Source organism: Manis javanica, chromosome 4 (assembly GCF_040802235.1).
Source record: "Manis javanica isolate MJ-LG chromosome 4, MJ_LKY, whole genome shotgun sequence".
NCBI classification, from domain to species: domain Eukaryota; kingdom Metazoa; phylum Chordata; class Mammalia; order Pholidota; family Manidae; genus Manis; species Manis javanica.
In genome coordinates this window covers 149,206,526-149,224,033 of record NC_133159.1, presented here as the reverse complement: position 1 = coordinate 149,224,033, position 17,508 = coordinate 149,206,526, and the positions used below count along the sequence as shown (strand labels likewise).

The following is a 17,508-nucleotide window of genomic DNA, read 5'->3' as shown; positions in this document are numbered from 1 at the left end:
AGTGAGAGGAGTGTTTCAAGAGTTTATGATAACAAATATATATTGAGCTACTACTGTGTATAAGGCCTTGTCCAATTGATATTGCTACTACAAATATATATGTCTGACACCTGAAGCTTTATCATTAACCACCTCTAAAGCTAAGCCTTGCCTCAGAGTTCTTTCCAGTGCAAACAGAACTCATTTCTCTCTCCTATTCCCAAAGAACTTAAACCATTTTTAAAAGTTGTATATTCTTAAGTGTGGGATTCATATATAAATCAAGTACAGAAATCAAATGTATAATCATATATGACTTGATTATTTTTCCTGTAATTCCTGATAAGTGATCAGGAACAGACCAAACAAGACCAAAACAGTTTCTGTGACCTAATTGCCCTTGCTATTGTTTCAATACCATGTAAGACTTCACGTCCCGGGAGACTGGAGACTGCCGAGGATTAAGTTTAGAGTTAGTTAATGGTTGTCTATTAAGTCCCCCCCACAGAATTCTATCGTTGTTAACATGTATTTGCTCAATGAATACGAAGGGTGCCCTCTCAGCATCAGTCTTGCGCTGTTACGCCTTGAGTCCCCTGGCTGGCCCTTTCAGATCTTTGATATCTCATTACATCTCCTCCCTTGTCTTCGGGTCAGAAGCAGGGAGGGGACCGACATTAGGCTGAAAGAAAATAAATTCCTCAACTCTAACAGAAATACTCATATTACTCCTCTCCCACATGTCTGGAGAACAGCCCAGTCAGCATGAAAATGTCTGCTTATTTGAATAGGCAGGTTAACTACAGATACTGACAGCAATAGTTCATTCCTATTGATAGCAATGCAAGTTGGAAATGCAACATAAATCAGACATACTCAAAAATAATCCTGATTGATTATGGGCTACATGAAGGAAGAGACTCTGTCTTGGCTGCCTTGTTATCCTGCACATAAACAGCACTTTTATTTATTCTTACCTCATTGTAATCCAGTCTTCACAGTGCTAATCTTAAATGGGGACCCAAGTAAACTGTTCACAGTATTACTATAGGATCAAGTCAAATAAAATGAATTACATAAAACCACTTTTCTTTGGCCCTTTACAACTGTAGGTATCTTCAAAATGTCTCACAGCATTAGCCTTCTGTTGGGCTAGGTATTCAATAAGGCTTGATTCAACTGAATACTACACATAGAATACTATTAAGTGAAGAAAGAAAATAAGATTTATTATGAACCTTTTCAGTATTAAATACTTTATATTTATTAATTTAATCTTTCCAATATTCCAAAAGGAATATTACCTTTTACTTGCAGGTGAGGACACTGAGAAACTTGTTGAAAGTCTCACAGTTGGTCATTTCCAGAGATATGACACAAAGCCAAATTTGTATGACTCCAAAGCTCATGCTTATGTATCCATAGCAGTGCCTCTCAAAACTTTTCATCAAGTAACCTCAAATTGTAAAGGAAAATAAAATATATTCCCAGGAGGCTTTGGGAGACTACTGAAGTATCCAGTTTCAATAGGACCTTTCTTCAAAGTCTCATGTACACCTAAAAATGTTGTTGTTCGCACTTTTTTCTACATTAACGCTTATTTAACAGAAAACATTTTTAAATGGCTTACTAATTAAGTCATTCAAGTCTTCCCTCTCTAAAAAAAAAATATTTGTAAGAGCTTGACACTAGGAAGGTGCACCTTCCATAAAAAATCCCACAGCTTTGTTGAGCTCTGGGGCCTGGCTTCCTAAACCTGGATCCGTTTGAAAGCCTGACTACAGAGCAAACTGCACTAAAGAAATCTTAAGAACGATGACTAAAACCATACTTATTGGCAACTCACGGGTAAGAGTAAGTTATGAGTAGCACATAATTGTATAGCTACAAACAGAGTTGACTACTTTCTTAACTCTCCACTGCCAATGAAACAAAATTCTAAACACCACGGATTCCACGGAGTTTGACCAAACTAACCGAGAAGCTATTCCTGAATATGTTAACACCATCTCTTCTGCTCCTGCCTGCTTTATAAGCAAAAAGCTAAACTCTGCCTGAGGACATTTATGTAATGCCTACTGTGTACCCAGATGTCACTCATACTCGAAGCTAAGCAGTATACCGAGCGGCACACAAACCACATTTTGACCAATCCTGCCAGATTTTCCTTGACCTACCAAATGGGGGACAAACACTTCTAGAATTCAACTTCCCACCTGCCACACCAAAAGCATCTCTCAATTTGGAGGTAGGTCGCAGTAAAAAAAAATGGTACAAGGGTTTGAGTTGTGCTTCAAGAAAACTGCTGAGCTTCTATGTCCTTATTTTCCTCGTGGCACGGTTGTGAGCATTTGAAATGTGTTGCATTTGCTAAAGTGCTCAACAGGCTTCCTTCCTTAGGTCTTACCTACTTAAAGAGCTCGGATTTGTAGTATTTAGGGAATTCCTTTATGCTAGGAAGAAAGTCAAGGTTAAGAATCATCGCCAAAAGTAGGGGATGAGTTACTTCCCAGAATAAACCTCACTCACCTAGACGAGGAAAGACATCATAAACTGAGACAGGGACCATGGGCTTAGACAGAGTAGCGTGAGGGCCTGTGGAAAAAAACAAAGCAAGAATCCATTGTGGGATTTGCTTTGGCCTGCTGGGGAGCCCAGCTTGTTTTTCTGACTTTACCCAGGTGCTGCTTTTCTTCCTCAAGCCCTAAACAAATGATTTGCAACCTGGGCAATGTGGCAAGCAAGCAAGCCCAAAACAACGTAGTTAAAACAGGAAGGATTCCATCTTAAAAATAAGATTTGCATCTTAAAACTCAATTAGTTAAAAAGTAAGTTTCTTAACGAACAGACAATAATTCAGCCCACCTCAGGAGCAAAGAAGGCAGCCTTGAGTGATATGCTCCCAGACCAGGAAGCTGCTATCCTGGGAGGAAATCAGAGCAGTAAAATTCTTGAAAATAACCAGGAAGACTAATAATAAACTGAACGTCTCTTCAAAGATAAACATTTTGGGACCACTTAGCAGGTGTACATCCCTAGCTCTTTGTCTCTCAACTGCCTATAAAACCCCTAGACAACGCACCAACCCGGGCCTCTCTTGTCCCTTCCTGGCCTGCGCCATGAGCTCTGTCCGCTACCTTTATCTCTAAATAAAAGCCTCTGCCTTGCTCTCCTACCTTGAGTGTTTGCAAAGTTCATTCTTCGACTCCGCCAACAAGAGCCTGGGCATCAAAACCACCTTTCAAACCGCCAAAGTTCTCTATTTTAGAAGCCGCCTCTTCTCAAATCTGCATCAGAGCAAGAGCTCTTGCGCAGCCCAACTACCACCTGTCAGAACGGGGGAGCCCATACCCAGCCCACTATGGGGACATTACTCGCTTACTTTTCCAGGTACTTCTTAAGCTAGGCAGGCCGTTGAGAACTAACCATCTCCGAAACCGTCGAGCTCCAGGATGGACTCGCGGGAAGGCGTGGGTGGCTGCGGTGATTGGGCGCCGAGCATTCCGCGCGACCCTGGGTGCGCGACGAGGGGAGAGGGGCGGGCGAGGGGGCGGGGGAGAGGCTGGCCCACAATCCCGCGCGCGAGAGCGGGAAAGGTGAGGAGAACCGTTGGCGAGAAGAGCGGATCCCACAACCCTATGAGGAGGATGAGGGTTAATGCTTATATGACTGATCCATACTCAAAACCCGCAGCTGGCCACTGTGTGTATGTTACTCCTTCTCGGGGAGATAGTTACTATTAACAAGCCTTTAGTTTCCACTGTCAGGCTAAGGCTGAGGTGAGGAAATGTGCAGTATACGGCCTGGCTCTCCATTCTGCGGTCTCCAACCATCTTTAATTGTCAGGATGTGCGTTTGATGGGGAAACTAATGGGATATGGGAGAATCACGAATGCAACGATGTGGACGTGAGAATCTGCGGTATGGCTCCGAACAGCAGCAAAGCCCGAGGCCCAGCACGGCCAGGCCGCAGGCCCCGCCCCTTCCGCCTTACGTCAGACGGAAAAGACGCGGGCGCGCGGTGTTCGGTCGCCGGGACTTTAGCCTCTCGCGGTTCGTGCGGTTGCGCACGCAGGTCTCCAGCTTTGAAATGCAGCGGGATTTAGTGAGTTTCCCTTTGTCTCCAGCGGTGCGGGTGAAGCTGGTGTCTGCCGGCTTCCGGACAGCTGAGGAACTCCTGGAGGTAAAACCCTCCGAGCTCAGCAAAGGTAACGACTCCCGATGGCAAGCTGAGGCGCCGTGCCCGCCGTCTTGGCCGCCTCCGCCTCCCTCTTCCCTCCTCCCGCCTCCAGGCTCCGCCCGATTCCACTGCCGCCTGCCGCTGCGTTACACTGTGAAAGGGCTCCTTGACTCCACGTAAACAGGGTTTGAGTGGTTGCAACTGTGGTCTTCAAAACATTTACTAATTGCTTTATCGGTGCCTGTAGAGTGATCTGAGGATTATCTCTTTTATAATCAAAGGAATACCCTTGAAGTGTATTATTATATCCAACTTGTAGGTGAAAGGAACCGATGCTCGGGGGAGGTTAAGTAACTTTCCGTGATTACGGGGCTAGAAAGTTGTGGAGCCACGATTGGGACCCAGACAGCCTGCCTAATTTTAGCTATTCCAAAATCCAAGAGGCAGGGATTAAATGTGAGAAATGCAGGGCCTGATAGTAAAGGTGAGAAAGGGAGAGTTTCCAGAGCCTGGAGAAAGCAGTAGAAAGACAACAACGCTTCTTTTATGTAAATCACTGAAAAAAAGCCAAACCTCACATTTCAAAACAGTCAGTTTAGGTAAATGGAAACCCCTCCATCCTGAGATATAAAAAAAAGTGAAGCTGTCTGAAGTCATTCTCACTGAGCGCATTTCACTACGTTTTGCCCAGAGCTGTGCTAGTAAGATAGAACAGAATATTAAGCCATTGCCCTTACCAGTGGAAAATAAGGTTTCAACTCGCCACCCAAGAATAAATGTTTTAGGCTCAATGTTAACTATTCCTTTTAAATCTTACACTGCCGTCTACATCCTCGCAAGTTTGATTGGCCAGTTTTCTTTTAATAAATTGGTTTTACAGAAAAAGATAAGAGAATCTGCATGATGAGAATAGCTAAGAGTTACTGAGGATTTTGGATGGCCCTGTATTCTGCCAAGCTTTTTAACATGTAATGTCTCATTCTGTTTTTCTAGAAGAAAAAATCTGAAGCAGAAAAAATAACTTTGCCTGTACAAGGTGACTATATACTAGGTGGTACAGTCAGGATTTACAAACCCGTGTAGTCCCAGTCTAGTCGTTCACTTAAATGGGATAGGATTTTCATTTTCTTATCACCATTATTGTCTTTTGTCAACACCAAATCTGTACTTCACATCCTTACCATATCAAATACTGATACATCAAACTCATAAATGATATCATCCTCACCATTATTTCTTTCATCAGCAGCTTGTTTTGTATTGCCATTTTCTCAGGGCATATTGTTAGATAGGAATGAAATGTATAGTTGAGGAAGCATAAGTATGTTTCAATTATTTCTGCATCAAAGTATTCTCATTAAATAGTTGAGAGTGACATGTGAATTTTTCTGCTATTATTTCCATGAAAAGTATGATGTACTTTCCATGAAAAGTAAGATGTACATGCACTTCTTAAAGTTACATCTTGTTTTAGGCAGTTAAAGGGGCTGTTTTCTTTCTCTTCTGAAAAATGGTTTGTATACCTTATGAAGGCAAAATAATTATGGCTTCATATGTCCAAAAGGAATAGTAAAAGGACTGACTATTAAATTTTTATTTCTCTTTCCTGAGATGCTCTTACAGGTACCCTGGAATGCTTTAGAAGTTTAGGTTTCTGATGTAATAAAACTTGTAAGTATGTAAAGACTAAGAAAACAGAGATAAATGCCTTTTTTTACTTGAAAGATTAAACAGGTAATGGAATGTTACATTTTTATGTTTCTCTGCTCTTGGCATCAGTCTTGTTACCTCAAAAGTAAAATTAATGAAGACAACCCAATAGCATGTTAGACTGTTTTAAATCTCTAAAACCAGGGTTTTTCCCCTTTTTTCTTATTGTACCCTCAGAAGTTGGTATATCTAAAGAGGAAGCCTTAGAGACACTGCAAATAATAAGAAGAGAATGTGTCACAAAGAAACCAAGATATGCTGGTTCGGCTGAGTCAGGCAAGAAGTGTACAGCACTGGAACTTCTTGAGCAGGAGCATACCCAGAGCTTCATAATTACCTTCTGTTCAGCACTAGATAATATTCTTGGGGGTGGAGTACCCTTAACCAAAACAACAGAAATTTGTGGTGCACCAGGTGTTGGAAAGACACAACTATGGTAAAATAAAATGTTCCCCAGATGGGTGGGCTTAATAAAACTTTATGTAAGAGAGTATTGTGCTGTGGGTCTATAGTCAGGAAGCCAAAAAAGGCATTTTGTGTGCTCTTGATCCTGTATGTGTGTGAAGTGAATTTAGCTTTTGTGTTACTTCAGTTCCCCATCCTGATAAACTGATACAGTTATTTTGATATTAACAAATGTTTCTCTTCCAATATTGTAATGTGGTCATATGGGAAATACAGGCAGTTTTCTACTCTATTATATAATTAATTCCTGAGAATATATTTGAAAGTCAAGTGTTTGAAATTAGATTTTCATTTAATAAGAAAGGGTTCTATTTGCAGAGGCCTAAAACACTAAGAAATCCCTTCTCATGGCTTTATAGGCACACCTTCCCCCTAATCCCAGCATCAGTTGATTGAAATATTTATTTGGAGCCAGAGAGGGTCAGCCATCTCTGTTGCCTTGGGAAGTGTATTTGCATTTAATGGTACCTAGTGGGTGGTTACCTGAAGTTTGAAGACTACTGCCGTCGATGATCGATGATCATGGTAAAATAATTTGGTCATTTGACTTCTTTCTCTTGACAGTATGCAGTTGGCTGTAGATGTGCAGATACCAGAATGTTTTGGAGGAGTGGAAGGTGAAGCAGTTTTTATTGATACAGAGGGAAGTTTTATGGTTGACAGAGTGGTAGATCTTGCTACTGCCTGCATTCAGCACCTTCAGCTTATAGCAGGAACACATATGGGAGAGGGTAAGTTAGCAAGTGATCCTCTTTTTCTGTATAATAAAAGTAATTTGCATTCATCCTCATCTGTAGCCTCAGCGAGAGACCATTTGGAACGTGAAGCTTAATGACTAGGCAGTGTACTGCTGTTGAACTGTCGTACCTCTCTTTACAAAGCATAAAATGTCACAACATACTCTGGCCTTTTCTTCCCCATTTATGGCTCTCATTGCATTTTTTAAAATCTTTTTGGATAAATTGTATTTGATTAAAATTAATAACTTCTGCTCTGTGAAAGACTCTGTTAAGACAATGAAAAGACAATCCATAGACCGCAGAAAATATTTACAAAATCTGTCTGATATTGTACTTGTATGCAAAATATGCAAAGAAACCTTAAAATCCATCAATGAATCAACAAACAGCCCAATTAAAAAATGGACAAAAGACTTGAATGACTCTCATCAAAGATATTCATCACATACATGGGAAAAATACATATGAAAGGATGTTTAATATCACTTGTCTTTAGAAAATGCAAATTAAAACAAAAATAAGGTATCACTCCACATTTCTTCCCTACCACCCCCACACACTTTTTTTAAAATTAAGGTATCATAGATACACAATCTTATGAAAGTTTCACATGAGCAGTATTACTGTGGCCCTCATTTCTTATTGCAAAAGCTCTGGGGCAAAACAGTGTACATAATTCAGTGTGAGACTTCACATTATCATGCTCTGGCCTGACAAGTGTAAACTAATGTTGCTGGACACCTTAATATAAAGAAATGTTGTCTTGGTGCATTCAGTGTATTCAGCATTCGGTTTATATTGACTTGCATTAGTATGCATTCCTTGGGGAATATATTTGCATTTATAAAACATTTCCAAAAAACAGAAGTAGCTTTGGAAAAACCATGCCTGGAAATGTTTGGAACATTAAGCTGATTGACCTTATGAGACCCTGAGTATGTCATTGACCGTATGACCATGTTCATTGTATTGTTAAAGTGTTTGGGAAATTTTTTTGCACTTGTTAAGTTGAAAATAAAATGTTTAATTAAAAAAATTTTTTAAGATAGTATTCACGTTCTTGCTCTTTCAATTATTTAGAGAAATGAATGGCTTCTAGTTTGAGTGTTTGCTTTGTTTTATATTATTTTATTTTTTGGATGTGCGGTCCTTATCCTCTTTAGAAGTTTGTAAAAACAACACTTCTCGTAGGATGTCTGTATTCCCTTTAAGTGTAATCAGCTGAACAGTTTTATTTTCATGGAAGTAGTACGTGTCCTTTTTAACTAATGATCAGTATATCTACTGAAAGTCTTTCAAGTCACCCATGTCACAATGTGTATTTGTAATAGTGTCTCAAAATCTAACTGTAAATATTGTAGGTGTAGCATTTGGATATGAAGTTTTTAATGATTGGTGTGTGACTAAGCTGTTATTTTTTGCTTAAAGTGAACATTTAAATGTATATTTGTGGTAGGCATTGCTATAATTTCTTGGTTTTTTTCCTTAATGTTAATAAACCTTAAGTACATTTTAAAGTGCAATAATTTATAACTGGCTTCCATCTGAAATATATGCAAACTGGTTATTTTTAAAAATGCAGTCTAAGGAGGGAATTTTATTTTATTGTTTCTAGTTAAGCATCAAATTTACTGTAGCATTAGTATAATGGAAAATTAGTATAAGCGGAAAAATGTTCAAAAGAAGCTTCTTTTGAACTCTTTTTCTTTTAACTCTTAATTTGTAGGTCTGTGAAAAAAGCAAGAGAAATTCCATTATGTTACATCTATTCAGTGGAGGCCAATAACAAGAAATGGGAAAAGGAAGGCATGAAAACTCTACCTGTTTATGCATACAATTTCTAGATAGTCTAGTATGTGAGGATATGGTGGAGATGGTGAAAATAAGAGGTTAGGAATTACGAAATAATAGTTTATAATTTGAGGCAATATTATCATTCCATTGAAGTGAAGTTTTCTTATTCGCATTGAAGTATTTTGTTATTCAGTGGTATTATTTTCCTATAATCGTTAGTGTATCAAAACAGGTAAAACTAAGACCGTTTTGTTATTTATTTCAGAGCACCCCAAAGCTTTGGAGGATTTCAGTCTTGAAAATATTCTTTCTCATATTTACTATTTTCGTTGTCATGACTACATAGAGCTACTGGCACAAGTTTATCTCCTTCCAGACTTCCTTTCAGAACACTCAAAGGTATGGCTCAGACTCCTGAACTATAACTAATCAAGGATTTTTGGAGGTGTTTGATTAGCATGAAAAATATGTAAATAGTACATTGGCATGAACCAATTCAGTAATCTCTTCCTTTCTTTCCTAGCACTGTTTGTTGAAAAGACTATTCTTTCCCCATTGAATGGACTTGGTGTCCTTGTTGAACATTAGTTAACCGTAGAAGTGTGGGTTAATTTCTGGGCTCTGTTCTATTGATGTATGTGTCTCTTTTTATGCTAGTATCACATTGTTTTGATTACTGTGCTTGATAGTATGCTTTGAAATTGAGACATCTTGAGTTCTCAATATTGTCAAGGTTTTTGTGGTTATTCACTGGCCTCTCAATTGCATTATGAATTTGATGGATTTGTCTGTTTCTGCAAAATGTGGTTGGAATTTTGAGAGAAATTATGGTGAATCTGTAGATTATAACAATATTGAGTCTTGTAATCCATGAATATAGCGTATCTTCCTACAGGTAGCCTCCTTTTATGGCACTTCAAAAATAATCGTGTGTTTTACAAATTGAACATTTGTGGCAGCCCTCTGTCCAGCAAGTTGGTTGGTGCCATTTTTCCAACAGCATTTTCTGATTTCATTTCTATGTATCGCTTTTTGATAATTTTTGCAATATTTAAAACTTTTTCATTATTATTATATTTGAATTGCTGAAATCTCATGATAAAACCTCAAAGGGTGAGGAGTTGCTTCTTACAGATGAGCAAAGAGTGTTTTCTTGAGATGGAATCTACTACTCTTGGAGAAGATGCGGTGAAGATTGTTGAAATAGCAAAAAACTATTTAGAATATTATATAAACATACATGATAAAGCAATGGCAAGTTTTAGGAGGATTGATTCCAATTTTGAAGTAAGTTCTGTGGGTGAAAGGTGATCAAACGGCATCTTATGCTACAGAGAAGTTGTTCATGAAGGGAAGAGTACATCAACGCAGCACACCTCATTGCTGTCTTACTTATTGCCACAGCCATCCCAGCCTTTTGCCATCACCACCCTGATCAGTCAGCAGCCATCAATACTGAGGCAAAGCCCTGCACCAGCAAAAAGATTACAGCTTGTTGAAAATGGCTTGCACTCAGGTGATGTTTAACATTTTTTAGTAGTAAAGTGTATTTTTTTATTAAAGTATCGATATGCAATCTTATGAAGGTTGCATAAGAACAACATTGTGGTTTCAACAGTCACCCATATTATCAAGTCCTCACACCCGCATTGCAGTCACTGTCAGTGTAGTAAGATGCTATAGAGTCACAGCTTGACTTCTCTGTGATGTACCTATATTGTGATTGCTAATTATACTGCCCCTTAATCCCCATCGCCCTCCCCAACCCTTTCCCTTTGGTAACTCTAGTCCTTTCTTGGAGCCTGTGAGTCTGCTGCTCTTTTGTTCCTTCAGTGTGCTTTTACATCATGTTTTTTTGAATTCTGTTTCCTAATATTTTTTGAGGATTTTTGCATCTATGTTCATCAAGGATATTGGTCTGTAGTTTTCTTTTTTTGTGGTGTCTTTGCCTGGTTTTCATATTTGAGTGATGCTGATGCTGGTCTCATAGAATGAGTTTGTAAGTATTCCCTCCTCTTCTACCTTTGGAAAACTTTAAGGAGAATGAGCTCTTCTTCAAATGTTTGATAAAATTCAGCCATGAAGCCATCTGGCCAGGTATGTTCTTAGGCAGTTTTTTGATTACCAGTTCAATTTCATTGCTGGTAACTGGTTTGTTCAGATTATCTGTTTCTTCCTGGGTCAGTCTTGGAAGGTTGTATTTTTCTAGAAAGTTGTCCCATTTCTTCTAGGTTATCCAATTTGTTGGCATAATTTTTCATAGTATTCTCTCATATTTCTTTGTATTTCTATGGTGTCCGTAGTAATTGTTTTCCTTTCTCATTTCTGATTCTGTTTATGTGTGTAGACTCTCTTTTTTCCTGATTAAGTCTGGCTAGGGGTTTATTTACTTTGTTTATTTTCTCAAAGAACCAGCTCCTGGTTTCACTGAGTCTTTCTATTATTTTATTCTTCTCAATTTTATTTATTTCTGCTCTGATCTTTAATATGTTTCTCCTACTGACTTTGGGCTTCATTTGCTCTTCTTTTTCTAGTTTCATTAATTGTGAGTTTAGACTGCTCATTTGGGGTTTGCTCTTCTTTCTTGAGGTAAGCCTGTATTGCTATATGCTTTCCTCCTAGAACTGCCTTCGCTACTTCCCACAGGTTTTTGGGCTGACTTGTCATTTGTCTCCATATATTGCTTTATCTCTGTTTTGATTTGGTCATTGATCCATTGATCATTTAGGAGCATGTTATTAAGCCTCCATGTGTTTGTGGGCTTTTTTGTTTTCTTTGCATAATCTATTTCCCATTTCATACCTTGTGGTCTGAGAATCTAGTTGGCACAATTTCAATCTTTTTTCATTTACTGAGGCTCTTTTTGTGGCCTCATATGTGATCTATTCTGGAAAATGTTCCATGTGCATTTGAGAAGAGTGTGTATTGTGGGGCTTTGGGGTGGGGTCTTCTGTAGATTCTGTTAGATCTATCTCTTCAGTGCTTCTGTCTCCTTACTTATTTTTTGTCTGGTTGATCTGTCTTTTGGTGTGAGTGGTGTGTTGAAGTCTCCTAAGATGAGTGCGTTGCATTCTATTTCCCCCTTTAATTCTGTTAGTATTTGTTTCACATATGCTTGTGCTCTTATAATGGTACATAGATATTTATAATGGTTATATCCTCTTGTTTGACTGACCCCTTTATCATTATGTAATGTCCTTCTTTGGCTCTTGTTATTTTCTTTGTTTTGAAATCTATTTGGTCTGATATAAGTACTGTTACTCCTGCTCTTTTCTCCCTATTATTTGCATGAAATATCTTTTTCCATCCCTTCACTTTTAGTCTGTGTATGTCTTTGGGTTCAAAGTGAGCTTCTTGTAGGCAGCACATAGATGGGTCTTGTTTTTTATACATTCTGTAACTCTGTGTCTTTTGATTGGTGCATTCAGTCCATTTACATTTAGGGTGATCATCTACAGATGTGTACTTATTGCCATTGTAGGCTTTAGATTTGTGATTACCAAAGGTTCAAGGGCAGCTTCCTTACCTTCTAACAGTCTGTCTTAACTCACTGATTTTGCTATTTCAAACACAGTGTAAAGGTTCTTTTTTTATTGTTTTTCTCCCCTTCCTCCTCCACCCTTTACATGCTAGGTGTCATATTCTGTACTCTTTTGTATCCCTTTGTGTTTGTACCAAATTCCTTGACTAACTTTGTGAATAGTTGGTTTAATTTTGTATTTGCTTAGTTATTAATTAGTGTACTTCATTTACTGTGGTTTATTTTGTCTGGTGACAGCTATTTAGCCTTATGAGCACTTCCATCTAGAGCAGTCCATCTAAGATGCACTGTAGAGAGAGTTTGTGAGTGGTGAATTCCTTCAACTTTTGCTTATCTGGAGATTGTTTAATCCCTGCTTCAAATGTAAGTGATAATCTTTCCAGGTAGAATATTCCTGATTGGAGGCCCTTCCGTTTCATTGCATTAAAGATATCATGCCACTCCCTTCTGGCCTGTAAGGTTTCTGCTGATAGCCTGATGGCGTTTCCTTTATAAGTGATCTTTTCTCTGTCTCTGGCTGCTTTCAATACTCTCTCCTTGTCCTTGATCTTTGCCATTATAATTATTCTATGTCTTGATGTTGTCTTCCTAGTGTTCCTTGTGATAGGAGATCTCTGTACTTCTATGACGTGAGTGCCTATTTCCTTCCCAGATTGGGGAAGTTTTCAACAATTATTTCCACAAAAGAATTTTTCTTTCCATTATCTCCCTCTTCTCCTTCTGGTATCCCTATAATACAAATACTTTTTTGTATTCTTCTTCTCTAATTTCTGTTTCATTTACCGTCTCCTCTACCTCACCTAATCTACTTTTAAATCCTTCCATTGTATGTTTCATATCAAATACTGTATTTTTAAATATTTCTCTCTCTTTGTTGAAGTCCTCACTGAGATTTGACTATTTTTCTGTATGTCCATGAGCTTGTTTATGACTTTTATTTTGAAATCTTCATCAAGAGCATTGGTGATTTCAGTTTCAGTAACTCCTCTATCTGGCGTTTTGTTCTTGTAATATTGTTTGGACCAAATGCCTTTGCTGCTTCATTTTTTTAGTGTTTTCAGTGGATTAATAACTTTGTGTAGATGGCATACAGTAGTGCTCTACTCTCTGGCACTGCCATGCACCTGCAGCAGTGGTGGGGGTCACAGGCTAGCTGAACCGGCACATACAGGGAGAAAAGAGCTTGGCCTGGAGGGTTTCCTGCCTTCCCGCCTGCAACGCCTGCCTCCACTGCCAGGTCCAGCGTGCCAAGTGGACAGGGAGCATCTTAGGTGCTGTGCTCCTATAGCTACCATGGACAGGGACACACAGCCTGCCAGGGGGAAAGAGCCGCAGGCTGTATACCAAAGTGGTGGGTCTTGGGGTGGTGTTGCCAGCCAGGGGGATGTAGCATCTGAAGCTCCTGAGAGTTCCCAACCTGCTGTGCTGAGTGTGCCAGGATTGTTTTGTCCGCCTGCATTTTCTCCTGAGCAGAGAGCTGTGTTAATCTTGGCCCCTTTAGTACCCCTCTCTCTGCTGGATAGTCCTTCAACCTGCCCTTCTTTCTTTTATCCCAGGGTTGCCAGTAGTGTGTAACTCTTCTCCACAAGCAGCTGGAATCTCAGTTTGTCTGAGTATGCTGCTCATCATTGCTTTGCAACCCCAGTAATCTCCAGAGCACCATGTGATGTGGGTTTATGCTCCCAGAGCAGATCTCCAGGACTGGGTGTTAGGTGATCCTGGACTTCTACTCCCTCCCCGCTGTTTCTCTTCCTTTGGCCTGTGGGCTGGTGTGGAGGGAGGGCTTGGGTCCTGCCTGATCATGGTTTTGCCACTTAACGTTTTTAATGAGGTATTCTCTTTTCCCCAAACGTACACAGTCTGTTCTACATTCTTCAGGTCACTTTTTCAGGATTCATTATATTTGCTGTATTTTCATGTTTTATATGATTTTGGAAGGAGGTTTCTGCCTCAATTTTCATGCTACCATCTCCCTACTCCCCATCCCCCACCCCCCTACTCCAGAATACAATTGATTTTTATAAGTAGATCTTGTATACCTTAACTTTGCTGAATTTGTTTACTAATTTTAGTTGTTTACTTGTGAATTCCTTAGGATTTCTTGTACATAAGATTGTGTTATTCTTGAATAATGACTTTATATCTTACTTTGAAGTTTGGATGCCTACTTTTTCTTCCTTTTTAGCCTAATTGCTTTGGCTGGAACTTCTAGTATGCTGTTGAACAACATTGATAAAAGCAGGCATCCTTGTCTTGTTCCTGATCTTAGGGGGAAATTTTTCACTCTATCACCATTAACTACAGTTGATTCTCTTTATTTGCAGATTCTTTAACTGTGAATTTACCTACTTGCTAAAATTTATTTGTAATCCCCAAATCAGTAATCACAGTGTTTTCACAGTCATTTGTGAATGTATTAGGGAGCACAGGCAGCATAAATAAAAATACCACAGCGGGGCGGAGCCAAGACGGTGGCATGAGTAGAGCAGCGGAAATCTCCTCCACAGAACATATATATTTTTGAAAATACAACAAATACAACTATTCTGAAAAGAGAGACCAGAAGATACAGGACAACAGCCAGACTACATCTACAACTGCGAGAACCCAGTGCCTCGCGAAGGGGGTAAGGCACAAGCTGCGGCCCGGTGAGCGCCCCTCACCCCAGCTCCCAGCGGGAGGAGAGGAGTTGGAGCGGGATCCCAGGACTGCTAAACACCCAGCCCTAGCCATCTGCACCGGAGCACAGACACACAGTGCGTGGGGTGCTGGATACTAGAGGAAACGGGGCAGTAAAATCTGTGAGCGGGTCCCCACAGCCGGTGTCCCTGGGACAAAGAAAAGCGAGTGCCCTTTGAAAGTCTTAAAGGGACAGGGACCCCATAGCTGGACAGGGGCATCCCGGGACAATCAGCCCAGCAGCTGGGAACCCGGGGAACTCCAGGCGCCCTAACCCCCCTGGGTGGGCAGTGCAGCTCCGAGGCCCCTCACGGAGATAAACAGCCTCCCACCCGTTCCTGCTCCGATGTGACCTCGCCATAGAGGAGCCCACAGCAACTGCACGCAGAGCTTCCTTCACAGTGGCCGGGCAAGAATCAGAGACCCCATCTGCACGCAGCTGCCCAGCACAAGCTGCTAGAGGTCGCTGTTCTCCGAGGAGAGGAAGGCCACAAACTAGCAAGAGGGCACGTTCTCCCAGCTGACACGTGCCAACTACCCACAACTCTATCGCCATGAAAAGGCAGAAGAATTTGATACAGACCAGGTTAACCCAGACAGTCTCCCCTGAAAAGGAATCTGGGGTGATAGACCTAACCAATCTTCCTGAAAAAGAATTTAAAAGTAAGGTCATAACCATGCTGATGGACTCGCAGAGAAATATGCAAGAGCTAAGGAGGGAGAATACAAAAATAACACAATCTCTGGAAGGATTTAAAAGCAGAATGGATGAGATGCAAGAGGCCATTGATGGATTAGAAACCAGAGAACAGGAACACATAGAAGCTGACGCAGAGAGAGATAAAAGGACCTCCAGAATTGAAACAACATTAAGAGAACTGTGTGACCAATCCAAAAGGAGCAATATCTGCACTATAGTGGTACCAGAAGAAGAAGAGAGAGGAAAAGGGATAGAAAGTGTATTTGAAGAAATAATTGCTGAAAACTTCCCCAAACTGGGGGAGGAAATAGTCGCTCAGACTATAGAAATACACAGAATCCCCAACAGAAGGGACCCAAAGAGGACAACACCAAGACATATAATAATTAAAACGGCAGAGCTCAAGGACAAGGGCAGAATTTTAAAGGCAGCTAGAGAGAAGAAAAAGGTCACCTACAAAGGAAAATCCATCAGGGTATCATCAGACTTCTCAACAGAAACCTTACAGGCCAGAAGAGAATGGCATGATATATTTAATGCAATGAAACAGAAGGGCCTTGAACCAAGAATACTATGTCCAGCACGATTATCATTTAAATATGAAGGAGGGATTAAACAATTCTCAGGCAAGCAAAAGTTGAGGGAATTTGCCTCCCACAAACTACCCCTACAGGGTATGTTAGAGGGACTGCTCTAGCTGGGAGCACTCGTAAGACTAAATAGATGTCACCAGAGAAAATAAAATCACAGCAAAGAAAGCAGACCAACCAAATACTAACTAAAGGCAAAAAATAAAATCAACTACCCACAAAAGCAGTCAAAGAAAACACAAAACAGCACAGAATAAAACACCCAACATATAAAGAATGGAGGAGGAGGAATAAGAAGGGAGAGAAATGAAGAATCATCAGACAGTGTTTATAATAGCTCAATAACCGAGTTAAGTTAGACAGGAAGATATTAAAGAAGCTAACCTTGAACCTTTGGTAACCACAGATCTAAAGCCTGCGATGGCAATAAGTACATATCTTTCAATAATTACCCTAAATGTAAATGGACTGAATGCACCAATCAAAAGACACAGAGTAATAGAATGGATAAAAAAGCAAGACCCATCCATATGCTGCCTACAAGAGACTAACCTCAAACCCAAAGACATGCACAGACTAAAAGTCAAGGGATGGAAAAAGAGATTTCATGCAAACAACAAGGAGAAAAAAGCAGGTGTTGGCAGGTGTTGCAGTACTAGTATCAGACAAAGTAGACTTCAAAACAAAGAAAGTAACTATCGCGTCCCGCCATCTAGGGCGACGGCAGGAGAACGATCACCGAAGGCCTGGTTTGTTAGGAATCTTTATTATGGGCGTCCGAGCATCCATCTAGCGAAAGGCAAAAGCAAAAAACAACAACAACAACCACTTCCTCCAGGGCAGCAGCTTATATAGCATATCCCAACCAATCAGCTGACTGATCACGCACCAGGTTCAGTCTTATTGGAAGCATGTGAAAAGCATGCTACGAGCACGAGCACGGGAATGGGGACAAGCCAATCATGGAGACTTCCTTATGCGCTGAGCTGTAGGGCCAGGAAGGGTGGTGTCTAGGAAGCAGGCGCCATCTTTAGGGCATTGTCCAGCTAGAGTGGGGCTCAGCCTCGGTCGTAGGCCGGGCCCCCACATCTCCCCCTTTATTGTTTTATAACTAAAGGGCTGTCGGGATC

The 17,508-nt window shown here is 40.3% G+C and overlaps 1 protein-coding gene across 5 annotated transcripts in view; it reads left to right on the top strand.

Moving 5' to 3' along the window:
* Positions 1 to 3,778: 3,778 nt before the first annotated feature.
* Positions 3,779 to 17,508, top strand: part of LOC140849095 (DNA repair protein RAD51 homolog 3-like) — a 45,241-nt gene continuing 31,511 nt past the window's right edge. The window contains exons 1-4 of one of the 5 annotated variants that reach the window (XM_073235345.1): positions 3,779 to 4,187; positions 6,047 to 6,305; positions 6,899 to 7,065; positions 9,134 to 9,267. In XM_073235345.1, the coding sequence (XP_073091446.1) occupies positions 3,857 to 4,187; positions 6,047 to 6,305; positions 6,899 to 7,065; positions 9,134 to 9,267 (891 nt within the window). In that variant the 5' untranslated portion in view covers positions 3,779 to 3,856. The remainder of the gene's footprint in view (positions 4,188 to 6,046; positions 6,306 to 6,898; positions 7,066 to 9,133; positions 9,268 to 17,508) is intronic. The other 4 variants (XM_073235344.1, XM_073235342.1, XM_073235346.1 and 1 more) reach the window with 4 other exon arrangements.